This window comes from Exophiala oligosperma, assembly GCF_000835515.1.
Source record: "Exophiala oligosperma strain CBS 72588 unplaced genomic scaffold supercont1.23, whole genome shotgun sequence".
NCBI lineage: Eukaryota > Fungi > Ascomycota > Eurotiomycetes > Chaetothyriales > Herpotrichiellaceae > Exophiala > Exophiala oligosperma.
The window spans coordinates 1-24,930 of NW_015622840.1; the positions used below are offsets into that span (position 1 = coordinate 1).

Genomic DNA, 24,930 nt, shown 5'->3' on the forward strand with positions numbered 1-24,930 from the left:
GACTTAAGATCGGGGGGCCCGAAAGCCGAGTCATCGAAAGCCAAGCTGACAACGTGGGTGATGACGCAGAAGATTGGGTTATCGTCTAGATTGAAAGTGTACGTCTTCCTTTGTAGTCGCGTTAGCCTCATGCACTCCCCAACGGCAGTGGTACTCACGGTCGTTTCCGCTTCTGTCGGGACTTCGTCTTTGTCAATTTCACGCCTAGCCGGAGCATGTCGGCGTGAGTCTCGGTGTTCTTCTCGATATAGAGGTCCAGATCGCCGTAGGTTAAGTTCAACAATGCTTGAGGTCGAGACCCGGTGAAAGCTGCCAGCAACAGAATCGCCGCCAACTGGAGACGTTGTCGTTCATTGGGAAATCCGTTGATATCCGAGGCCCAGTGGTAACGAATGAGCTCGACGAAATCGTCCGCCTCCATGAGGGGCTTCTCGATCTCCTCGTTGTCCATGCCATATTCTTCCGTCAACGGCCCTTCAATAAACTGTAGTGTGGTATCAGCGGTCTGGCGTCGTATAAAATTGCTTGTTCTACGTACCACGAAGATTTGTCTCATCACGGCCGGGTCCATACGACGCTGTGTCCACATGATGTACAGCTGACTCAATTGCCGCCAGTAGGTCGTTAGCGTGCTGGTTTTCTTAATGGTGAAAGTCTGGAGCAGCCAATGCAGGAAGTTCTCCATCCGAGCCGTGGCGCACTCGCGCAGTGTCACCTTTGGATCAAGCTGGACCTTGCCACAGTATCTTTGCAGAGTCAACAGGCGCTCAAATCCATCACAGATCATAGCACGTACTCCTCGAAGAGACGCTGAATGCGTTCAACGTGGTAGATAGTATTCGGTGCATACAACGTCGTGGGACGGGTCTCCGACAAGGCCTCCTCATATTTGCGGGCGAGGTCGTCAAGTGTGCAGACGTCATCGGTAGTTTGACTGGAGTAAGAGCCCCCGGAGCTCAGGTTGACGGTGGTCAACTTCTTTCGGCGAGGCATGGGGCTCGAGGGCACGAGGAAGAAGATCGAACAGAGTGAAGAGAGGTCGCAGGCAGTGAGAGAAGTGACGAACGTGAGGTCGGCATGTGGGCGATGCCGTCGTACATATCGTCCAGGGCTCGCGTCGCTAGCACAGTGGTGGGCAAAGAACGAGAGGCATCACGGCGTCGCGAGAAGCGAGTTGACTTCGGGCACTGTTTGAGCGGGGGCATCTCGACGAAGGGGCAGCACGTGGAATGCAGACAATTTGAAATGTGAGAGAGCTCCACGGTCTCAGTCTTGAGGGTCTTCGACATGGGTTGAAAAGTCATGAATGCATGCATGCACGCGGTTGAGAATGTGACGTGAGACAGAAAGAGAGCGTAGGATAGTGTACGGGAGGTACAGAGCGACCGAGAGCGAAGACCGTTGTACGTCAAATTGTCAAAAGCGGCGAGGGGATAGGTGGAGCCGGTCGGTGGAAAGGGATCGCAAAAGCGGCTACGGACGTCGTCGCGAAACGGCACCCTTTGCCCCAGGACACAGACTTGAGGAATAATATTTTGCAAGTACTATGCCATGCCCCAGAAAACCCTGTAATGCATTGGATTTCGACCTCCTCCGGAACGGCACCTCCCACCTCTTTCCAGAATTGTCGCTGTTCCCAAATCTCACCTGAGTCAAATTACGACTAAAGGATCGGGGCCGATACCATTCAATCCCTGCTCATAACTCGGATAACGCAAGGCAATGTCATGCTTCTGCAGTGCTTGATACTGTTACTAAAGTGGTTGAAGGTGTTGAATCTGACTCACGTCTCACAATAATCCGATGGTCACGTCTCCTTTGACTCTTGCGTAGATCTCGACCTATAGAAACAGTTACATTAACCCAATCGTAACATCTCCCTTGACACGGGCGTAGATGTCTACCTCAACTTCCAGATCCAGTTCAATCTTGATCTTGAGACTGCTGTCCTTCTCACCCACTTTCGCCGGTCGATCCTGAATTCGAGATTGATGCACCGGTACGATTCTTCTCCCTCTACTGGCCTGGGGAGCTGTAACATCGTCTTCTGCGCCGATAGACTGGGTAGTGTCACTTGCCGGCCTTTTTTGCACGGCTTGCTGGAGCTTGGGAGCTTTCCGGCCACCTCGAGGGAGTGGGGACGGCTCAGCGTCTGATGCGTCTTCTTTCGCTTCCCAGGCAGCTGAACCTTGGGCTTCTGCTCTGCAGAGAGACGTTAGTCATATGTGGTAAGGAGAATGTGTGTTTCAACGAAGAAAAACTGGAATCGACACTCACGTTTGAGTGCGTGACATGTTCCACTATTGGGGCTGACAGCTATCGGGGTTGACGTCCGAGGGTACCACACAACAGGGGAGCAAGGATGTAAGGTAGGTCGAAGGAAAAGTTATGTGACTCAACATTCAACAAAGCAAGAGAGTCGCATTCCTTAAGTATAGTGTCAATCAATAACTCGTTCAGCACAGTTACGAGGGCTTCGTTTCACTCCTCTGCATGTCTTGTCCGACTCGTCACCGGTATCCATTTATAGCGCTAAGAAAATGTGAGAATCAAGATTCCTCAAAATATATCTGAAAAACGGGGTACGAGGTAGGGTGGCATGAGAGTAAATACTGGTCCCCTGCTGACACCGGGAACTCTGGCTAAGGGGTGAGGCCAGGATAACCCTGGCGTCCTTGGGCTGGAGTGAGAATGTGGTGACATCATGGTGAATCGTCGTGTAGAACACAAGATCATCAATGTGTTCTAGACTCTCACGAGGGAGCACCCCTTGGCTGAGGCCCGACCATCATCCCACCGGTTGGCTGCCATCACGTTGGAAAACATACCCTTGAGCCTTCACACAATAGATAGAAACCAGCCGGCGTCCTTAGTTTCTCCATTCAACAACCAAATTTCTTGTGACACCATGGTCCTGGGGATCGTTACCGCAATCGCAGCTTGTCCTGCAATCATTGGCACCACCGAAGCGGTCCGCCAAGGTCAAAAAAAGTCCGCCAAAGAACAGCACAGAGGTGTGAAGTCGAACCTCGTTGTGTCTTGCCGCAGTTCATCGAGAGTTACGAGCCAGATAAACGGGGGAAACGTTGTTCTGCGGAATCAGAAGGTACGGAGACTATCGCTCGTAAGATCCAACCTGTAAAGGACGCCGCATGACTAATAAATACATATCTAGCTATATATCACAACACCTGCTACTGAGGGTCCAGCCTCACATATCTTCGCAGGATATTTTCTTCCTTTCCCTGACAAAGACTGGGGTCGCAAAGGGGAAGGACTTGTCTCGACCATCAGCGATGAACCTCCACAGCTGAACTGGATATACATGGATCAAGACACATATGCGCTCAAGTATGGCAATCGAATAGAATCCGAACCTCACATTGTAGGACCTTGGGACTGTACGAGGATAGATAAAAGACTTACCCTGGATGGTTGGGAAGGCTTTATGGCTGTTAGGGAGGAGAAGGGTGTATGGTCGCTCTATTTCGACCACGACGACAACGGCTTAAAGGGAAAAGTCTCCGAGAAGATAGTGTTGGAAGTCGAGTTGACGCGGACGGAGAGAAGGAAGGGTAGAGACGATGAGTGAGATTAGTGCCGTAGCCGTTCGAAAGGAGCTTATAGCAACTACGGATTATAACTTCGTTAAATGCGCTAGCTCAGGAAAAGAATGGAGGCCTTCTTGCGGCCAAAGCGTCCACGCCTGACAATGGCAGCAGCTTCATTCAGATCCCACAAATATATTTCAGATGAGAATCCCGCGGGCCATTGCGGCATGCGGTTAGGGTGACCCGAATACATATAGTGCGCCCCGTTATACAATAGGCAGCCAGGCATGACGCGACGTGTCAAAAGCTGCGCAAATGAGCTCCGGCTGATGACGGCTCCAGACTGGCAGACTGGCAGCAATATGGCGCTAATGCTTTAGGCAATACAATGACTCAGATAGTCGTCGCCTGTACTCCATAGACGATTGCGGTCTGCTGTGAATCTTCTCTTCCCTCGACTCCCCGTTGTGCTATCTTGGTTTGATTTTCGAGACGGCCAAGACGGCGTTCGACCTCGCCCTGCTTGCTTCAGGGAACAAAGCGACAGTTTTGATCTCAGTCTGCAGCAACTTGAACAGTATGTTGTTTAGCTCTTCTATCTTGGGTGCGTATTGCAAGAGTAAGGACGACGCCGGTCGAGGTTCAAGCCTTCATAAGACGCTTGATTTCACTGTACTTGAAGTTGGACGCCGTCCATCTTGGCACGAACCCCTGGTAGAGGGTCTCACCAGACTTGATTGGCAAAGTCATGCTGTAGAGGCAACCAGGGGACTGAGTACGTATGGGAGCAGCTGACCTAGCTTATTTCAGTCTCTTCTAGGTTGAAACGCGCGCTGTACGACATACATCCTTGTCAAAAGCCAGTTAAACTTCGGCCACATTTTGCAAAAAAGGCTGCGCAGTTCTAGCCTCGGACCGGACTTCTAACTCCGGGGGGCCCGAAGCGAATGAGTTTACCGGATCAAGTTCACCTCCCTTACATCTCAATTTTTGACTTCCCTCTGAAATTTGAGGTCCCTTTTCTAACCAAGACGGGCTTGTTCCTTGAATCTGGGACTGTTGCCGTTCGCCCGTTGCCCTTGTCACTTACTGCTGGCTTCCTCTCTTGGCGATGCTATTGGAGCTCAGGGTCATGTTCGCAACCGTGCCTAACATATTTCAGTCCATGCATTCCCTGTCCTATCGCCACACGCCTCACGGCAGCCCCGGAGCACTCAGTTATACCAGGGCCTGGATACGCAGGAGTATCAGGCTCCAACACTTACTCACCTAGCTAGATATCTTCATCTATCTATATAGGCCCTGCGGTGGCTGGCTTATTGCAGAGCACAGAGGGTCATTTGACTACGAATCGAGTCTATCTCTGGGGCGCCCACTACCCCCTCATTCATACGACAATTGACAATAGCCTACAAAGTCCCGCCGTAACTCTGTACAATTCATCATCAAGGGTTAATTCATCCAATTTACCTGAGGCGTCTCCTTTCCCTAGATATAACCACTCCACACTTCCAACAAATCAATAGCTCCAGTCGTGTCGCCGGTGATGGAGCGTGTGTTCCCCATTCGATGCTTTGTCTTCGAAGACAGTATACACAATCAGAATAAAGGTCATCAAGGTCAGTACCCGAAGATATCTTTATTTGAACTACTTCCTCTGATACCTAGCTTCCATAGCAAGCTTCCGTGAAAAACCCAGCGGTCCTCTCATCCCATCTGACAGTATTGAGGCCTTGACGTCTTCCCAACCAGCCGTACATGAGGCAAGACCGCATTATCCTGAAAGTCAAAGTGCGGCAACACGTCCTGGGTTTCCATATCTGCAGACTCAAAAGGAGATTTTGCAGCCAGAAATACAACTTCCGAAAACCTCAGAGGACGAACAGGAGCAGGTATGTATCTTGGGAACTATCCAGTCATATGGAATGTTGGTCGCGTTGAAGGAAGAAAGCAACGGTATATTTGAGGCTCTCGCCGTTAGTGAGAACTCTCATGCACTTTGCAGGTACTCTGCGGGGGACATCTTTGCACTGGACAGCTTTTCCAGCATATCTCCAGAGGAGAAGCGCCCAGCCTTTGCACGCCAAGCAAGTATTTCTCATACTGTTTATGGACCCTCTGGGGGACTTGATACCTTGTTGGTGTGCTATTCATTGTGCGGGGATAGACCAGTCGGTCCTAATATGTGAATTCGAGCCTCTAATCCATCCCCGAATCGCTATGATGGCTCCACTCTCGGACATTCAATCGCCATTGGAGAACCAAGAGGACGATCCCATGGACGCCGCTGAAATCCAAGGGAACACGCTCCGGTCTCTTTGCCATTCATCAGGGATCGATGACCTCTTTAACGGAGACGGGAGAGCTACCGAGATCCTGAGTGTAATATCACAAATCCAACAACGGCTCTCTGCCGCCATTGTTATCCAAGATCTCCTGAACATTCTCGTCGGGGTAATGCAGGAGCTAACAAAGTTCGACCGCTGCATGGTATACCAATTCGACAACTCTTTCAACGCAAGGGTCGTAGCAGAACGAGTTCACCCTCGTTTGGGTAGAGAGATCTATAATGGACTACACTTCCCTGCAGTTGATATGCTCAAGCAGGCAGGAGACGACTATGGGATCAATAGTATACCAATGCTATTCGATCGACAGCAAAAGCCTGTGCGCCTTCCCGGCCGTAACGGTACCGACGGTATGACGCCACTCGATCTTACCTACGCGTATCTAAGGACAATGGCTCCGGTTCATGTCAAGTACTTGGAGGACATGGGAGTACGTTCGACGATGACGGTGTCTCTCCGCCAACAGGGTGAGTCTTGGGGCTTGATCTGCTGTCATTCATATGGCCTCGCCACGACCAGGATTCCCTTTCCAATTCGAACGCTTTGTTACTGGGTCAGTCAGTGTGCTTCAAACTGCCTAGACAGGCTTTTAAATGTCCCTTTGGTTCAATCTCGCAAGCTTCAAAACCCCCTTCACGTGGACAAGACCCCGGATGCGTTTATCAGTGCGTCTTCCGATGAGTTATTAAGGCTATTCCAGGCTGACTCAGGGTTTCTGGTAGTTAAGGGAGAAGCCAAAACGATCGGAAGGTTAGCGTCGTACCAAGAAGCCATCACGCTCCTCAGATATGTATTCCTCAGGAAGTTCCAGCATATCTATGCTACACAAAGTATAACTACTGACTTCACTGACTTAATCTATGAGCCAACGTTGAAACATATCGCGGGCCTTCTCTTTATACCTTTGTCCCCAAATTCTACTGATTTCGTCTTATTTTTTTGAAACGATCAACATAAAGAAGTCCACTGGGCAGGTAGTCCCAGTGTAACGCTATCCGGGTCTCAGACGTCAAAGAGTACCTTCAGGAAGTGGACGGAAAGGGTCCATGGGACTTGCACAGGCTGGACGCGAGATCAACGTAAGCAACACGTCCTCCAGGTTACGCCCTGAATATAGGTTAATTAGTACCGTTCCGAAGTTGATACCGCCGCCATGACGAGGCTCGTGTATGGAAATTTTATCAGAGTTTGGCGGGAGAAAGAAGCAGCACTCCAAGATACTCGAATGAAGCGGCTGCTCATGCTCAATGCTTCTCATGAAGGTAAGCCACATCCACGCATCCGCACCAACGTATGGCTGAAACGCACAGTCCGGACCCTGCTGAACATTTTGGTCAACTATCTTGAACTGGCTTCAGAGAGACCGTTAGACAAGCCGACAAAGGAAATTCTGTCTATGTCACACACGGCCTCGAAATCTCTAATCTACTTTATCGATGACCTACTGCATCTTACTGGAAATAGAGACGGACCGATACCACCTCTTGAAGAAGCTTTTGACATCAGATTGGGGCTACAGCATACCTTGGAGCAACTCAGGCAGCATGCGGTTCGAAAATCCCTAGCTTTCGAAGTCTTCGTACATCCCGAATTTCCACGTTTCGTGCAAGGTGATCTGCTACGCCTTCAGCAAGCCGTGTTGAGCTTAGTCTCTAACGCGATACAATATACATACAGTGGCGGCGTCACCATCCAGTTGGGTCAGGTCTTTGAAACAGAAACGGACTGTCTAGCTCAGATTGTAATCCAGGATAGCGGAGTTGGCATGTCAGATAACGAGCTTGATGACCTGTTCATGGACCTTGAAGAGGTAAGCGGTGAAGACTTCCAGGAGGAGGAATCACCCCTAGAGGTAAAGTCCCGTATTTCTCGCGACGGTGTGAAATCTTTGAAGTTGGGACTGGTTCTCGCGCCAGTCGCACGGTTTGTGAAAACCCGGAATGGACAGATCCGACTGAAGTCCACGAAAGGGAAAGGCTCAACAGTCACCCTGGACTTACCTTTTAGGCTTTGCCCGGAGGCTACACATCCATTTCAATCCAGTCTCAATCTTCAGGCCCAATCACCAGGATCTGCTCAGCGAAAGTCACTTCCTGGGCGCCCCAAGGTGGGTGCTAATCGCGAAGCTGAGGAGTCGGCAGAGTTGCAAGCTTATTTTACTAGTCGGAACGAGAAATATCCTAGACAACAAAGCATAATCGCTTCACCTTCAGAAACATACTCCCCTCCATCAACCGATGAAATGCAAGATCTTGGCGATCGTCATCTGACGGTGCTGGTTGCCGACGACAACCCCATCAACCTCCAAATTCTTCAACGGAGACTGGGGAAAATGGGACACGAGGTCAGAGTTAGCTGGGATGGTCAAGAATGCTTTGATTTAGTGAAGGTCCATTAAAGTGCTATCGACTTTATCCTAATGGACCTTGAAGTGCGTTATTCTCCCATCCTCGAGACGTTATTTACCATTTCGCGTTATTTACCATTTCGGACATGCTGACAGTCTAGATGCCATTTGTTAATGGCTGGCAGGCCACTCAGATGATCAGGTCGCTGGAGAAAACCACGGCAGACATCCCGCACTCCACGGATGAATATGGCAGAATACCGATCTTTGCCATCTCAGCGACTCTACGGAAGGAGCAACGACAATCCTTCGCCAAATCGGGATTCGATGGCTTGCTACTTAAACCGGTTGATTTTAAGAGATTGGAACTCATACTTTCAGGTGCTTTCAATGCGGACTCACGCAAGAGGGGCCTGTACGAAGAGGCGTCGTTTCAGCAAGGAGGCTGGTTTTCAGAGCGTTGTGTTGACATCTCAGAGGAATAAGCCAGAGAGAAGTCCTCATGTAAAGGATGGCAGAAAGACTGTGTTGGTAGGTAGCAGAGTCTGAAGAAGCGGCCTTGGACGCTAGCTGCTATTTTTGTCGATAACAACGCACATTGAAGGCCGATAACGACCAGTGCAAACAGGCGAAGCAAGTAACAGGTCCATCGGCACAGCCGACAGCCTGAATGCTAGCCACGTTGGGGCAGAGGTGCATTGCAAGCTAGGTTCGGTGAAATCTGAACACTTCTTGGTGTGCTTGCTGATCTGAATTGTTCCAGATCAAACGGATAGAGCAATTGAGATCCTGGTGTTTCTTCCATAGCACTTTACCGTCAAATAAGCGATCCATTTTCAATTTTCAAGCGCCTTATTCTCAACACTTGTCCCAGGGGGCGCAAGGTGAGCTTGCGCCGTGTTCAGACCTTCGAGAGGGACTAACCATCTGCTTGCCACTCCAAAAGATCTAGTCGTGGCAGTGTTATTTTTCAGCACGGTAACACGCCCAGCTACTGAAGTACGATCATAAACACCTTCAAGTCACAGTTTCCTTGTGGAACCTCAGACGGTATCGCAATTAGCCGCTGGCGACGCCCTGAAACATGTTCATACTGACGGGTCGGGTGGTTTTCAAATGGTGTCTCCCTCTTTTTTCGTGGTGGCACGTTGCAACGTGTCTTTTCCCTGCGTTGTGGACTCATCTTGGTTCACGCTTTTTCAGCGTTTAACACCAGACACTGTGTGAAGGTGTGAGTCCATTTTCCCGCGGCATGTAGCCTACGCTGTAGTTGCTCGCAGAGAGCACTTTTGGACTGTTGAGCAGTCCGTTAGTCCAGCAGTACATTGGTTACATGATGACCTCCAGCCTTGCGAGCGAGGCTATGGTTGCCTTGGTATAGTTACCTTAACGTAACCTTCGTCCGGTCCTGGTTGTCACCACGTCATGGGTGGCATTCGTCGTACAGAGAAACACTTTCTATGGCGATCGATCGTGATGTTCAAGCCTAGGAAACGCTATCCTCCCCAAATGATACCTTACGTGCGGCTGGGAATATAGTGACACTTCCGTGGTCGAAATATGGTAAGAAGCACAAGCAGCGGATTGAAATGCTCCAGCAAGGTTCAAAGAACAGTTCTTCACGCTGCCACGTGGTCCAGCATCATCGCCATCGCGGATGAAGAGCCCCCTCATTAATGACGTCAGAACACCTCGCTGTCGCTCAGGCTGGTTGCCTTTGTTGGTGTTGCACAACTATATGTTCTTTATCAATCACCGCTTCGCCCCATTAATACTTGGTCTTCGTTGGTCTTGATGATTCGGGGCTGCATCAGAGCTTCTCAACTTCGCGAGATACCTCTCTTGTCTAGTAGAATGGGAATTATCTATACACTAACGACGTGTTCAAGAGCCTTGACATAATCTGTGCCTATCTTTGCGAATTGCTCGTGTTGGAAGGGTGAGAAACATTGCCCAGCGGAATGACAGCCTTCCGTCATTTAGTTCTGTACAATACTTGGCACCACCCCCCTTATCCCTGCAGCAGCCAGAATCCGCGGTGGCTGTGATGGCTTTTAGCTGTAATTCCCATTCGACCTAGGACAGGAATTTGGCTACTGATGAGCAGTGATTGACCGGACTCCTGATGGTTACGTCATCATCTGAAATGCGTGGCTGAACGCGGCTTGTCCCCGGGTCCCATGTGCACGCAGTATAGGTAGGTAACTGAGATTCTCCCATGTTCTGACTTTCTCCAACTATTGAGGCCTACCACTCAGACATATTCCTCCCCGTTCCGATTTTTCGGCAGTTGTCTCAGGATCTAACGAGGAGAGCCGTGGGTATGGACTTTCAGGACTGCAAGTATGATGCCTTCGGATTTGGGCGTCGCACAATCTCCAACCTAGTTATGCGAGAAGTAGTACCTCTTCGATTGGTCGGCTGAGTCGCACTTCCCCTCTTTTGCCCAAACCCGATGATTTCACGCGCTTCGAGTCTTGGATCCACACCAAAGAACAAACACCATCCGGAAGAAACATCCAGCTCGCAGTCAGAACAATCCATTGATGCCGCCGTTTGAACCCGCTTCTATGCGGGTTTGCACACTTGGCCCTAATGACCCTGTTATTCACATGGCTGGAAGCTGAAGTTCGGAGCGTGAACATTAGTGCTGCGAACGCGGTTGGTCTGATGCCGAATCACTAATCACTGGTCTTGAACAACCTGATTAACACCGAAGTGGGCCGGAAAAATCACCCAGTGCAGATTCCGCCTTCAGATTGGCCGCATTTAAGGGTTTGGAAAACTTCCCTAAGATTGGTTACATTCACCAGTCGGGCGGAGATTGGCACTTCTTGAGAATCAACCGGGAGATTAAAGTATATATAGCCGTCTCAGGCGGGCTACCAGCCTCTCTGTTGTGATGCTTCTTCCCCAAACCCCTATACTTGAGTATCTGCTCTGCACATCTTTCTTCGAGGATCGCTTGCCTACTCAATTGTCTTGCGCTACGTGGACACAATTCTCGCGTCTCACCATCCTAGTTCGAACTTTGCAGGCAAATTTCTGGTAGAGTTAATTGTGTTGCCCCGGCCCGAATTGTCCTCATGCTAAGGGTCCCGGTGCGGAAGCATCGGTGGGTGGCAAGTTCCCGAAATGGGGAGGCATCTAGCCGGAGTCAGTCCTTTGCAGTCAATCAGGACAAAAGATGAATCACTGGGTGGGGATCGATTTCCACGAGACCATCTTCCTCTCGCGCGCAGATCCCGTGCGACCATGGCTCGAACCACACATGCCTGCGACCGCTGCAGAGTGATGCGCACGAAATGTTCTGGCGGAGACAGGTGTACGAAATGTGTCCACGACAACGCAACATCCGTGTATGGAGATCGTAAGAGAGAACGCAACATCAAGCACGAAGTGTCTACCGGGATCGAAAATATGCGGATACTAACTGGGCGCAGAGCAGACTGCTAGGGGAATCCCTTGTTCTCGCTGAAGATTTAAAAGGCGAGGCTAAAGTCCTGCTCGCAGCGCTTCGGGCTTTGACTGAGAGTGACGATTTCGATTCTTCTAAACACGGCGACATAGTTAATATCCTGTCGACTGTGTGTTCACATAGTATCCTGCAACGTCAAGAAAGGACTAACACACATACCGCAGTATTCGGCGAAACTGTCGGGGAACGGCGGAGAGCTAAGTGGTCGGTCTTTGCATTTAGCAAGCAGCAACAGGGAGAAGCGAACTAACTTCAAGAGTATACAACGTGAAGAGCCAGGCAACGAACGTGGAGAAAACAAGGGAGCTTCGAGTATCGTACTACTAGAAAAGCACGGTGAATTGACTCATCAGGTCGACTTGGATAGTGGCGCGGGAGCCTCGGGATTTATGGGTGAAATGTCACCAATATCCTGGATCCGGCGTGCTTATGAAATACTGCACTGCCAGACCACTTTAGACAAGGATACAACCGATATTACTATGGGCGAACTGGACCATCATCTAGCCAAGGCCGCAGACTTCAACTTTTTCATGGATGACGTTGATCTCCTGGGCGTCGACGAAGATCATGTCAACCCGCACAAATGGCCTCCGATGAAGACGGCTGTCTTACTGTCGGAATCGTATTTCAAGGCAATACAAGGCAGCTTGTCGTTTCTGGTCCGTGAATCGTTCTTGCAATCCTTATTCTCCTATCCACGCCGAAACACTCTACCAGGTTGGAAGGAACGTCGCTGGCTGGCATTGGCAAACCTTGTATGGGCCATCGGCTCCAAATGGCTTCGGATTATTGGGTATGATCATGCAGATATCCAGCAAACTCACCTTCTATATTATGCCCGGGCCCGTGCACTAGGTCTCGACCATAGAGTTATGGTTGATCATCCGGACATTGACCGTGTGCAAGGACTCGGCCTTCTGGCATTTTATCTTCTTATCAATGGATCTATCTCCAGGTAAGCTAAGACACGCCGTTGAGGTACCTATTTAACCTATGACTCAGAGCGTGGAATACCTTGGGCCATGCCGTACGCCACGCAACGGCTCTGGGTCTCCATCTCAGGGTTTCCGATCCCGCCATCGACGAGATAGAAAGAGACCGACGAGCACGAACGTGGTATTCATTATACAGCTTAGAGATATCGATTGCCGAGATCACTGGACGGCCAAAATCGATCTCTTTATCGAACGTGACGACACCTGTTGAGATTTTGCAGAGAACGCAGGCCGGGGGCCTGGAAGTAGGCCAGCACGCCGGGAATTTGAGTTCCACTGGCGAGTCGCCGGGGATGTGGTTCGGCGACTTGAGAGCAGGGCACGAGCTTCGCTTGGGGGATAGAGAGACTTCGATGGACTGGAAAAGCTTTCCAACTTCAGGTCATGAGATCACGCCTCTATATTTTCCTCACTGACTTCAGCTTTGTCTTTTGAGTGACAGGATCGCCGCGCAATTGTACAGCGGGACATCCAGCGACTCGTGGGTCGAAATTCAACATAAGATCGCCAAGTTACAGTTAGATTTGATTTCCTGGACTCAGACATTGCCGGACGAACTACAGCTCCAGAGCATTGTGACGGCGGATTTCGATTCCCGCGAGCGCGTCGAGTTGGCCATGTATTATTACAGCCTAGGGATGATTCTCCACCGTCCGTCTCTGTGTGAGACCGTTGGCGAGAATCAATCTGGGAGCTTACACGAGTTCAATCGAAATTCAGCAAGGACTTGCGTCCACGCCGCGTTGTCCTTGCTAAAGATCATGCCGGACAGCCCCTCCTCGCCTCAGGCTGACCAGCTTCTCCCTTGGTGGATCTTGCTTCATTACGTGACGCAAGCGACGGCAATCTTAATGTTGGAATTGACACTGAACTGCCAGCACTTGCACAATGAGATCGATGAAATAGCGGAGCACCTGCACAAAGCCATGAAATATTTATCGTGCATGTCTACCGAGTCGCCCTCGGCATACCGAGCATGGAGGACGTTCAGACCATTGTTTACCGTCATTCTAACCGTTCACAGCGAATACAAGCAAAATGAAATCATGAATATCACAGAACAGGCGCCTCGGCCGAAAGCGTGGACAGAAAAAGATGAAGCTTCCATGCAGAAGACGGTTTTCATTCCCCAATCTTGGGTGAAGTATGTACATATTAGGCTTAACGGGTGTGAGAACAATTTGATGATCAATAATACTTCAAGCATACGTCTCTCTGGTGCCTTTATGCCACTCGAACTAAAATGTATGAGTTTTTCTGAAGAGGGGTCTGTGAAGGAGAGCTCAAGTAAGGACTTAGTCCACAGACAAAAGAACATTTGGTCCTTTACTGAGCCGTCGAAGTCGCTTTGTCGATTTGCTCAATTGTGAGTGGCACAAGCTAGATCTTCCAGCTCGCAGATACTAGTATAACATTTTTCAAGCTAAGCCAAGGAAACAGCCACGGCATACTATCAATGCTTCACAAATGTGATATAATTCATCCTACCAAACCTCTCACCATGCTCAAATCCAGGCAGGAGTGTATCACGTGTCGAAATCGCATCGTGCTTGGACAACATAATCGATTTCAGCCAAGATTTCATTTGGTCAAGATTAGTGTAGTATTGGAGGCCTGCATCGGCTTGACACGGGTTTTTGTAGGACGACGGTGCGATACTGTCTACTTTCCTCGAAAATGTGTGGGCTGATCCCGAGCTCAACGGCAACCCCGCGTTTAATAGTATAAGGCTTCTCCCCTTCCTTTCTTTTCGTTCCTAAGTTCAGTTTATTCGGCTTCGACGGCAGCAGAAGTAGAATCTTGCGGTGCACATAATACTCAAAAATACGCACTCTGTTCCTGGTGGCAGTAACGGCTGGGAGAATCTATTAAGTAAGATTGCCATTTATTCGTCACCGAACAGATTAACGGCAGCTAAAAGCCACACAAACAAGAGGAGCGGCATACAGGCCAAACTTTTGGGTCGGGGTCTCCATTCTCTGCTGGAAACAGGCAACAAAGGCTCCATTCGTTCAAAGATACTGTATAGAGTATAATCCCTTCTCAACATGCTCGTGTGAGTTTGGAGAGACCGCACCGGCTTATGAATCAAACGTGTAATATAGGAAACTCCATCACTGAAACACACTGCTATAGCTAGTCAAGCTCTAACGTCTCACCTCTTCTAAAACTACACCTTCATTGGCCGTCAGTTACGTAAGGAGTTGCTGTGCGTAAAGCACTCACAATACAACGCGATCTCCACAGAAATATTGCCAAGAGTCTGCTTGGGAGACATGATTCGGGACCACCACACCGCGCGTCGTGCGTGCTACGATATACTCTCAATTTTCTAACGCTGTTCGTAACCTTCAAATTTGCATGTCCATTGCCAATGAGCTCCTAGTAAGTACTATAACGTGCGAGTCTGGAGAATATCTTTTCTGCGTCCATTCTTCCTGACTTGTTTGTAACGTTCCAAAGCCCAGTCGTGCAGGTGATTATGACTTGTAACCCGGTCGATAATTGATCTGACGAAATCTTGTACATTGGTTTCTCGATTCGTTGGTTTTCGTTCTCTCTATCTTCAGTGGGATAGGATAATGAAGTTGGCCGTCCCACCCTGCTTCAGCACTTGAGGACCACCCGAAGTGCAACATCGTGTCTCGATTCAGTCAGCCGATCCGCAATGGTCGAATGTACGCCAGCCAAGCGGCCACAGACGTTATCTCCTTCAATTTAACAAGGGGAAAAGTATTAAAATTCTGATACCCGGGGCCTGTCCTCTGCAGCGAAAAAAGAGGCAAATATGTAATGAATGATCAGAACATCGTCCAGACTATAGCTCACGAGATTGTGCGTGAGGTGGTACCTCAACAAGACGAGCATAAATTAAAAGTTGGTCATCGTGGGTCAGTCGGCACTTGGATTCCATTTAGACATGTAAGATACGTGTACAGGACAACGAGGTCCTGGATGAGGCGACAGAGAAAGTCAAGTATACGCGAAACTTTTTACCATTTGAGGGTGAAAGCTTGCTTAGTCTTGGCTTGGGATCCTACCAAGCACGACATTAACACACCCAAGAGGCCTACAGTCCAATTAGTTAATTACAGAACAAAGTTTTTGTGAGAGGCCGAATTAAAAGAAGTCTCTCCTAAGAGCGGAGACAGTCAGTGAATAATAGTCTCGATGTCTGTTGCTTCAGGTGATCTCAATTTCGCATCACCGCTGGTGCTATGGAACTAGTTGCCGTGTCCAATACCAAGGTCAACGAAGCGCAGTGAGCGAATACTGTGATCCCAAAGCTTAAACTGCTGCATAGCCACATCTGCAAGTTACTTACATGACCACACATTCTCTTTTATCTTCGCCTTCATCACCGGCTGAGTTTACCTTGTTAACTTCCGCTGCAGTAGGCCGTGAATATAGCTCGCTATATCTCTTGCACTTAAACGCTGTAGATAGGTTCTAAAGAAAAGACTCCTGTTATGAAGCTTTAAGGGCAGCCTGAAAACACGCCTTTAGTTTGTTAGTGTCCTTCACTGATTCGCTTCGTATCTCTTTACGGTAACACATCAGTACTTAATAGAGTGCATATTAGTATGTATATTACCGTCGCATTATAGGCGACCCTCTCTTACTAGTGAATTTTTTCTGACACTATAAGTATACTCGCCATTATAACTATTCTATAGTGTCTAAAGTGAGAGCGATTTAACCGCCCATAAAGTAGTAAAGAACTTTAATGCGTTAAACTTAAGTGTGACTATTAGTGTACTACTTCCTTTAAATATTATGGGTAGCTCGGAAAAATAGAGAGTGAGTTCTTAAAGGTTACTCGCAAGCTATAATAACTCCTTTAACTTGTCTAATAAGTATATATCTATTTTTTCTAGATTCCTAAAATTTAGTCTAAGGTCTTTCACATAACTAATAGTAATTATGTTACTTAATAAAGAATTTAAGTTTTAGTAATTTATGCGGTGATTAATATATAGTCTTATATTATTATATTATTACTTATTAATGATAAGGATTAAAGGGTAGAGAAAGAATCTATATCCTTTAGAACTAATAGAGCGAAACCTAGAGCTAAGATAAGGCTCATAAATTCTGATTTATATTTTAAGGGTAAGTGCTTTAAATCCTAATAAGTTTAGAGGCTAGCATTTTTATGAAGAGAATTTAATAAATTGAACACTACGTTTAGGTTTCTTAATGCCTATTTATCGATAGAAGATCTTGGAGTAGCTTTGAAAGAATAACCTTAGAGTTATTAGGTCTCTAGACGCCCGCATATTTAAGAGACTGGTCGGAGCCTTTCGGCGATAAAAAGTGAGGAAGTGGTAGGATAAGCTAAGTAGGCGAACGGGTATAAATAGTAATAAATACTTAGTAGCTAGTTAAATACTATACTAAGTTTAGATAGCTACATATTACGTTAGAGCTTAGTGGTGATTGCCTGCATCTTGGGGCTGTGCTTAGAGGATAAAAGGCCAACGTGTAAATGTTATGTTCATTGGCGGTACGAACATAAATGCGCCATGTATTTGTGTGGCAGCCACACTACATCAGAACCTAGAACTTCTGATATATTTGTGATGGCCTTAGTCAGTGAATCATGGTTACGCGAAAGTAGGTATTAGTGATTTGGATGGCGGTTCTGTCGAAAGAAACAGGTCCATTGTCAGAAGGCTTCCTCTGCATTTGGTGCTAACCTTCCGCATATACGGTACTATAGAGTGATGATACAATTGAAACAGATTATTCTATCTAGATAGCCTAGATATCAGAACTCAAAAGGATAAAGAAAAAGAATTCCTTATGCGGGAAGCTTGCGGAGTCTTCTAAGTTTTCTTGGCGGTGTTCTTAGCGCGGGCTCTGTGGTGTTGCTCTCTTTCTCAGCGTTGTCAATTCTCTATTCTGTCTACTCGTGACATTCATGGAGAGTCAACTCATGACGAGATTACTCCTAGCTGCTGCAACAAATGAGACCGGGCAGACAATCCGTAGCAGCACCCGCCGGGTCACAATAGAGCGCGACCTATGCCCACTTCCCAAGTAAAGACATTATTCCTGCGCCTAGCAGCATCGAGATAATCATGAAAGCCAACTTCCTGTCGTTGTTGGTGCGGTCAGGGCTGAACAAGAAGTCTCTAGCCATGAGCTCCACCAACCCGGTATATATCAAGATACCGGCGGAAATCGCGTCAAGTAGTCCAGAAACAACGTTTGCCGTATAACTGTTGGAATTATAGGTCGTCCGAAGGCCAAGGCCGATCGCGATGGCAATCGGGGTGGTAAGGCCGTAGCCGGCACACAGCCACCAGGGCATCCAGCTGTATCGCCTCGGGAATGGAATTGCAGACAGACGAGCTCCGATACCTAGGCCTTCGAAGGATTGGTGGAAGACGATGACAGGATACAAAACTGAGAACTCCGGGCCGGCTGTTCCAAGCGTCAAACCAATAATTACACTGTGAAAAATTATACCGAATTCGAGGATCAGAAAGGCCGCAATCTGTTGCCTAAAAGCCAGGGCTGCAGCTTGGTCTTTCTCTTCTTCTAGGTCTCGTTCATCGTCTTGAGCGACAGCCTGCGTGTTCTTAGACACTGGCAAACCTCCTTGTGGAGACGACGGCTCTAATTCAAGTCTGTCATCTCGTGCTTCAGGGTGGGCGGAAGCAGGGACCGAACGACGCCGTGAGAGGTCGTAGCGTAGCATTGCAGCGTCCACTGATCCTGATCGTAGGTGGTTGTCGGTTGGGTTCACATTGTCGTGCTGACTAATGCCGTACTTTTTCTCCACGTAACGCTCGGCAAGGAACTCCATCAGAAAGGTCAACATCACGGTTGCTAGGGCGATTGCTGGTGGCCAAGAATATTGGTACCATCCGCCAGTCATGCCCACGCATGTATTCTGGCCGATCTCGTAGTAAGACGGGTCGAGGAGACTATGAAGCAATCAGCCGCGGAATCGTTTCACATAGCAGAAAATTAAACACACTGGACAAAGCCTGTTGCGATAATAACTCCGGTTCCAAAGTAGCGAGCAAAGAGATAGACATAAAGTGGAATTCTTAATCGCTTCACTCTAGTCGCTAGAACAGGGAAATAGGTCACCGCTGATGACACAAAGAGGATGACGAAGACCGAAGAGATGCGCGCCCCAAGGTTGCCATTGTACTCATTGCCAGTATAGAGGATGTAACAGGTCACATCTCTGGCGGAGGCTGTGTTGAGATTGACACATGTAGGGTCGGATAAGCCGAAGGGAAAGTTGTGAGACATTCTCGCGTCCAGGTAAAGTGAAATAGCCAAGAGTAGCCAAGAGTAGCCAAGACGATACAAGCAAAAGGGAAAAAGTGAAAATTTTGCGGCCGAGCAGATACTTAACTATAGGCTCAGTAGCAGCTCAAAACGAGGACCTTAAGAAAACTCAGTTGTTCTCCAATTAACCTCAACCCAGGTGACCCCATACGCGCGCACGGTTCCTACTGTACAGTAGATACCAGTGTTGCCTGTGAACCAAGTGCCTCTGAAAGTCCTCGCTGATAATGTTTGTCCTTCAGATCAAGAACGAATTCTTGCGACAGAACAGAGCCCAAAAGAACACAGGCATGGCTAACGGGGAAGCTGCGTTGCGATCTGCATTGGACACATACATACCCAGGGACTTTTATCAAGATGCGCTTCCTATGGGAACACGCTTACGTAGGCGGACGTAATGACGAGCCATGGTGACGTCAGCCAGGTTCCAGTCAAGGCGGTAATGTTCATACGCCGCAACACCTCAGTGGGGAAGAGTACCTTCTGTTACACAGAAGCAGGGGAGGGCCGGGAGGGTCGTACTGTTGGCTTGCATAGAGACGTCAGTGCTTTAACTGCATAGCTGCCGATAATGGCCCCAATCGAGCCAGACTGTGACTCTAGTCAATCAATCAATCAAACCTAATCATTAACACACTTCTTTGTGACTTCTACCACCAAATATCGCGATCAACCTCACAACCCCTAACCACATGGTTTTGTGGATCATCTTGACCAATCAAGAATCTTCAATCCACACATGTGTTCCACAATTCACAACACGTTTTCCGAGTGCTTTGTCACCACTTTGGAGACCGATATACAGCAGAGATGCTTTCTCGGAATTCTACGTGGACGTTCATCTCATCCAATCACCGTCAACATATCGTTTCAATTTACCCCAAGAAACCGTGGTTGGTAGTTTGCATTTGCTGGCATGACTAGTCTGGCGAGCTCTTCTCAAGGTCCTCAAGGTATCGTCTAAACCAATCGCGACCGGCCATGCAGGGACAGCGTTTCGCAATTCTTGCGGCTTATATCCTGCGGGCTCTACAGTATACAGTACTGTATATTGTAAGGGTTACATGTCGTTTGTTGCAATTAGTAATCGGAGGGATACGTTTGCCTACCACGCCCTCCTACCGCGGAGGTTAGCATGATTTTCAACTATGCAATATTCCATGATCTAGACGATTTTGTTTTCGAATGTGTTCCAAGGATATATCTCTTACCGTGGCACAATCCAAGATCCTGATCTACCCTTGCACTTCTAAATCTCAATCGGTGCGGACGACCTCATCGGAATGAGAACCTTGAGCTATCGATGTCTCCCTTGATTGGACGTTGATTTGTGTATTCGAGGTTTGGCGCAGAATAGTCATGGCGCATTGAAGAGTAGCTTGGCTCTCCGCGAGCGTCGTTTCCAGAAAATTAACGTACGAGGACAAATGCGAGTTTCGAGTGCGTTCTTAGTTGAGCCGGATTAAGCACCACTGAGGATCACAGTTTGCTTTGCACAAATGGAACATCAAGGCGTTACAGCTCCCACAGTCAGATGTTGTCTCAGGCATTTCAGCTTTGTCGGATAAAGATGAACTTCAAAGGAAATGTTTTGTACGTAGTTTATATCCTGAGAATTTCATACAGTGTAGCTGCGCAGTCAGATGCACTATGTAGCTTTTGACAACATGTCTTAGAGTATCGAGGAAGGCCTGTCCATTTCTGACCATGGATTCCTGTGGAATAATACCACTCATGAGATTTTGTGGTTATAGAAAATTTGACAAGCTTTTAACTACAGGATTTACATACAGTCGAGTAATGCAGATAGTCTTCCATCTTCTATATCCATGAGTTCTAATATACAGAGCCCAGCATATCAATGCAGAGCTGAGTGGCGCGCAAAGTGTTGTAGCTTACTCTCAGAAAATATTAGTATGTGTCTATATCTTTGCTGAAGAAACTTGAATTGAGACTGTTTTTGTTGTTGTTAGCTGTTCGGGATGCCATTGGGAGACTCCAGGGGACTTTTATCCTCGACAAACTCGACAAACGTTTCTGGATGGTGCGCTTCCAGTTTGTGCCTTTTCTTAGTTTAAGCCTTGTCTAAGTCGGGCTAGTAAATATCTTCAAATGAGAGAACCCTCTGTCATAGATACAGATCTCAGTCGATAAAATACAGTAGCAATACGGGATATTCAGGAAGTACGCTCTTAATTGTAATCAGCAAGGCACAGGCTAGGGTGGATAACTTTCTTCCTTATGCTCGGAAAGTACAGTATAACGAGGTCCTTTAGGGAGGTAATAAAAGGTTAAGTATACGCGAGCCTTTTTACCATTAGAAGGTAAAAGCTTACTTAGCCTTAGCTTAGGATTCTATTAAGCATGATAGGAACATATCTAAGAGGCCTATAATCCTATATAATTAGTTAATTATAAAACAAAGTTTTTGTGAGAGGCTAAAGTAAAGGAAGTCTCTCCTTCTAGCGGAGAGAGTTAATAATAGAGAGTCACGACCTATCGCACTGTAGATTAGCTAGCACTCTATCTCTATCTCTTATATATTACTAACTAACATAATACCTATAGCCTAAGTAAGTTATATACTGCACTTTTTAAGCAGCTTAAGCATAAGATATAAAGTCTAGAACAAATGCTTAGTAATTATAGAATCTTGCTATGAAGGGGCTTTCTTACGAATATCTTACTATTAGAGTGACTGTCTAATTACTATATATATTGGGAAAAATTAGCAGTAAACCTTTCTTTTCTCATAGTAAAATGATAAGTAAAAAAGGAAATTAATAGACTCTTAGTACTAGAAACGTTAGGCCTAGTGTATAAGGTAGAATGGTAGAGAGTATACTCCCTATTAGGATTTTTAACCTAAGCTTATATCTAGAGCTCTAGTTCTCTCGCTAAGGTTTATAGCGTGAATTCTATCTATAAACTAATTATATTCTAGCTAATAAAAGTGAGTAGTGCCTACTACCCTTAATAAGTTATTCCTTTCTTGCTATAACTAAACGTTTTAGACTTTTATCTATTACTACCTACGCCGGCTTAGTATTGCGAAATTTTAAGTTTAAGCTCTCTAGCTATAATCTGATTAATCCTAAGTATCTATAAGCGCTAACCATAATAACCGGTATAAAGGATAAAGAATGGTTCTATATAATCTTTATTATCGCTAAAGTATAGGGTAGACCTTTAGTGATAAATACCTTACACTATCTAGAAGCTATAACTAAATATAATAATATTAGTATTCTCTCTACTATTAAGTTAATTATAAACAGTATTTAAGATCTAACTAGATTATTATTAAGAATTTATAAGCACTATAACCCTTAGGTCTTTTATGAAAAGATTCGCTCTATACTCTTAAGGACTAAGGTCTTCTCCTTTAGTGTTTTACCTTAAGGTATATTTTATAATCTTAGAGATAGCCATAGTCTATAGCGAAAGTATAGCGAAGGTAGTAACGTATAAAGTACTTTAATCTAGTTATTAGATATTTTTGTGGGAGTTCCTTATCTAGGAAGGGATAAGACATAGATAGAAACGCCTTTTATTACACTACCTTCCGCCCCTAGTAGGTTCCTTAAGGTATGTATCTACTACTTAGAGCTTAGCATATATAGAAGCTCGCAGCACTAATGGCCTAACTTAGGAGATATAATCCTATATACCATAAGAGTATCGCGAGTTCCTTATCCATATCGCATAGTTAAGTAGCTTAAGAAGGTATGTATTAAAGTATATCGCTAATGCGGGTATATATTAAACGTATAATAACGTTATTAAGGCTTTAGTGAGCTTTTGTAGTGTTCACATTCAGATTACCGCTCGTTTCATTATTTAGCTATCTAAAGGTTTGCTCTATCTCCTGCACGGAGACTTCTGAGGAGCTAACCTAACACTGATAACTTGAACATGGTCACCGCCTAATGAGGATACTACTTATCCAGATGTCCACAGCACCAGAGGAACAGAGTTTATGTCATTTTTGAAAACGACGCGTGATGAAACACGACACGCTGTTATCACGTTGTTAGAGCAAGCCGGTGACCTTAACCGGCTCTCACAGGAAAATAACCACTTCCAAAGTGACTGAATTAGCCGGCTCTATTTTGCGAAGGTTTCTATAACCCTAATAGTACGGAGATTATCTTGAGTCTTAGGGTAATTGTCCGCTTAGGGGGTGTGAGTGAGTTTAGATTAACCTTTATAGTATATGTTTCCTTAAGGCGCGTTCCTAGAAGGACTTAAAGTTATCGTGTAAGTAGATAATAATACTATATAGTACTTTATTAGAACAATGAAACAGTCTTATTATGTTTATATCTTCACCAAATCATTAAGTGAATTATATTAAGCTGAAGAGAACGCTAAACTTCATGGGAACATAAAGAAGAGATAAGCCTATAAAAGATAATAACTACATAATTCAGATTTTTAGTGCCAAGATAATTTAAGTAATATATAGATTAAGACATGAACATATTATCTTATATCTATCCTTTTATTAACCCTTTATCATTAACTCTTCATTAGCTCTATGGCGCTCTATTAAATCCTCACTTAATTCTTACTACCATTTAACATCACGTTAAAAAAGTCCTTATAGTCTATTCTAAGGTTAAGGGTTAACACTAAGCTAAGCTGATTCTTATATATGTCTAAGTAAGGTATCTTAATATGACCTAATTTATATTGGTCTTCTACCATTTTTCCCGCCTTAAGGAAAGCTATTTTATTCTTAAGAGTTCTGTTTTTCTAGCTTATTTATCAATTTTAAGTGATTCATATAGCCTAATAACTCTAACCTTATATTAATTATCTTAAACCCTTTTAAGTTTAAAAATCCTCTTTTATAGTGTTTTAATGATCTTGTTTAGTTAATAAAGTTTTAGTTCTATAGCTATGCTATTAGTATCGTTAAATCTTTATTAGTTAACCTCTTTTGCTAGCTTATCTCTTTACTGAAGTAGGTTTATATTTATATTGTGGTATTAATGATTCCTTTTAGTTAATAAAAGTAACTCCTTATATATTAAATGAACTGCATTTTAATAGCTATTCACTACTGCGGACAAGGTTTAAAGATTTTGTTTGACGTAGCGGACGTAAGCCTTAGGACCTTAAATGGCTATAAGCATTTTAGCCTAAGGTAGAAATCTTAGAGGATAGTACATAATTAAGTGATTCTTTTAGGCTGAAGGAGGAGTTCTAAGTTAGAGAAGTGTTAATATTTAAACTAGAATGTATAACTATCTATAGGTACTAATTAACCTTATGCTTCCTATTAGTGCCCCATAATTATGCCAGTCCATTTAGCTCTCACTGTAAGGATAGTCTAAAATAGAAACCCCCTTTATAGAATTAGTTTCTTAGATAGTGACACTTTCTATATTTATAGTATATAATCTACCGAACATAAAAATAGAAAATGATATTTAATTTTAATAGTTTAACCTATTACTATAACTTTATACGCCATAAATTCGTTAAAAGTGTTAGTTTATAAATATATAATGAGATAACCTTTACAACAGAGAAAAGCTAACTAATAACAAAAATATTAAACTCTATTTAAATAAGTTAAATAATATAAGATTAATTTATCGAATATAAGGTTCTTATAAGACTTAGAGTTAAGGAAGAAATAATTAACGTGAACTTCTCACTACTAGACCTTAATTATATAGACCCTAATTTTCTTTCTTTTAAACCCTTTCCTTTTTATTTAATAAATGATAAGTATTTCTCACTTCTAAGTTTAGCTATGCTAGCTAGAGCTATAGATCTATCACTAACAAAAGGAAACTACCTATTTAAATGTTTTGGTGAGCTAAACACTCTTCACTACGAATTTTAGAAACGTATAGACTATCTAGATAAGACTTATAAGAGA

At 45.6% G+C, this 24,930-nt stretch overlaps 6 protein-coding genes across 9 annotated transcripts; 3 read left to right on the plus strand and 3 right to left on the minus strand.

Annotated features, from left to right (window-relative positions):
• On the minus strand, window positions 1-1,349 carry PV06_11225 (the record flags this gene model as incomplete). Of its 2 annotated transcripts, XM_016412863.1 has the most annotated exons (4): window positions 797-1,349; window positions 539-746; window positions 159-484; window positions 1-108 (listed from the first exon to the last, which is right to left on the minus strand). In XM_016412863.1, coding segments are annotated over exons 1-4 (837 nt in total), but the record flags the coding sequence as incomplete, so codon positions are not given. The 2 variants fall into 2 exon arrangements, with proteins under 2 accessions (XP_016256727.1, XP_016256728.1); XM_016412864.1 differs by having other exon boundaries at window positions 539-1,349.
• Window positions 1,350-1,523: 174 nt separating this feature from the next.
• Window positions 1,524-3,642, minus strand: PV06_11226. 2 transcript variants are annotated; one of them, XM_016412866.1, is made up of 6 exons: window positions 3,427-3,642; window positions 2,829-3,277; window positions 2,278-2,532; window positions 1,905-2,202; window positions 1,788-1,841; window positions 1,524-1,741 (listed from the first exon to the last, which is right to left on the minus strand). In XM_016412866.1, exons 3-5 carry the CDS (start codon window positions 2,292-2,294, stop codon window positions 1,791-1,793), a joined length of 366 nt encoding a protein of 121 aa, XP_016256730.1. In that variant the 5' UTR covers window positions 2,295-2,532; window positions 2,829-3,277; window positions 3,427-3,642; the 3' UTR covers window positions 1,524-1,741; window positions 1,788-1,790. The 2 variants fall into 2 exon arrangements, with proteins under 2 accessions (XP_016256730.1, XP_016256729.1); XM_016412865.1 differs by having other exon boundaries at window positions 2,829-3,642.
• Window positions 2,909-3,592, plus strand: PV06_11227 (uncharacterized protein; the record flags this gene model as incomplete). The annotated part of the gene is made up of 2 exons (XM_016412867.1): window positions 2,909-3,106; window positions 3,176-3,592. The coding sequence occupies 2 exons, from the start codon at window positions 2,909-2,911 to the stop codon at window positions 3,590-3,592; spliced, it is 615 nt and encodes a 204-aa protein (XP_016256731.1).
• A 1,090-nt stretch (window positions 3,643-4,732) lies between the features above and the next one.
• Window positions 4,733-8,952, plus strand: PV06_11228. 2 transcript variants are annotated; one of them, XM_016412868.1, is made up of 6 exons: window positions 4,733-5,170; window positions 5,229-6,689; window positions 7,026-7,161; window positions 7,210-8,006; window positions 8,063-8,330; window positions 8,408-8,952. In XM_016412868.1, the coding sequence occupies exons 2-5, from the start codon at window positions 5,544-5,546 to the stop codon at window positions 8,081-8,083; spliced, it is 2,100 nt and encodes a 699-aa protein (XP_016256732.1). In that variant the 5' UTR covers window positions 4,733-5,170; window positions 5,229-5,543; the 3' UTR covers window positions 8,084-8,330; window positions 8,408-8,952. The 2 variants fall into 2 exon arrangements, with proteins under 2 accessions (XP_016256732.1, XP_016256733.1); XM_016412869.1 differs by lacking the exon at window positions 8,408-8,952 and having other exon boundaries at window positions 8,063-8,400.
• A 2,549-nt stretch (window positions 8,953-11,501) lies between these two features.
• On the plus strand, window positions 11,502-14,092 carry PV06_11229 (uncharacterized protein; the record flags this gene model as incomplete). The annotated part of the gene is made up of 5 exons (XM_016412870.1): window positions 11,502-11,616; window positions 11,703-11,833; window positions 11,889-12,682; window positions 12,730-13,020; window positions 13,165-14,092. The coding sequence occupies 5 exons, from the start codon at window positions 11,502-11,504 to the stop codon at window positions 14,090-14,092; spliced, it is 2,259 nt and encodes a 752-aa protein (XP_016256734.1).
• Window positions 14,093-17,453: 3,361 nt separating this feature from the next.
• PV06_11230 (uncharacterized protein) lies at window positions 17,454-19,046 on the minus strand. Its single transcript, XM_016412871.1, has 2 exons — window positions 18,712-19,046; window positions 17,454-18,658 (listed from the first exon to the last, which is right to left on the minus strand). The coding sequence occupies exons 1-2, from the start codon at window positions 18,993-18,995 to the stop codon at window positions 17,749-17,751; spliced, it is 1,194 nt and encodes a 397-aa protein (XP_016256735.1). The 5' UTR covers window positions 18,996-19,046; the 3' UTR covers window positions 17,454-17,748.
• Between the last annotated feature and the right edge of the window lie 5,884 nt (window positions 19,047-24,930).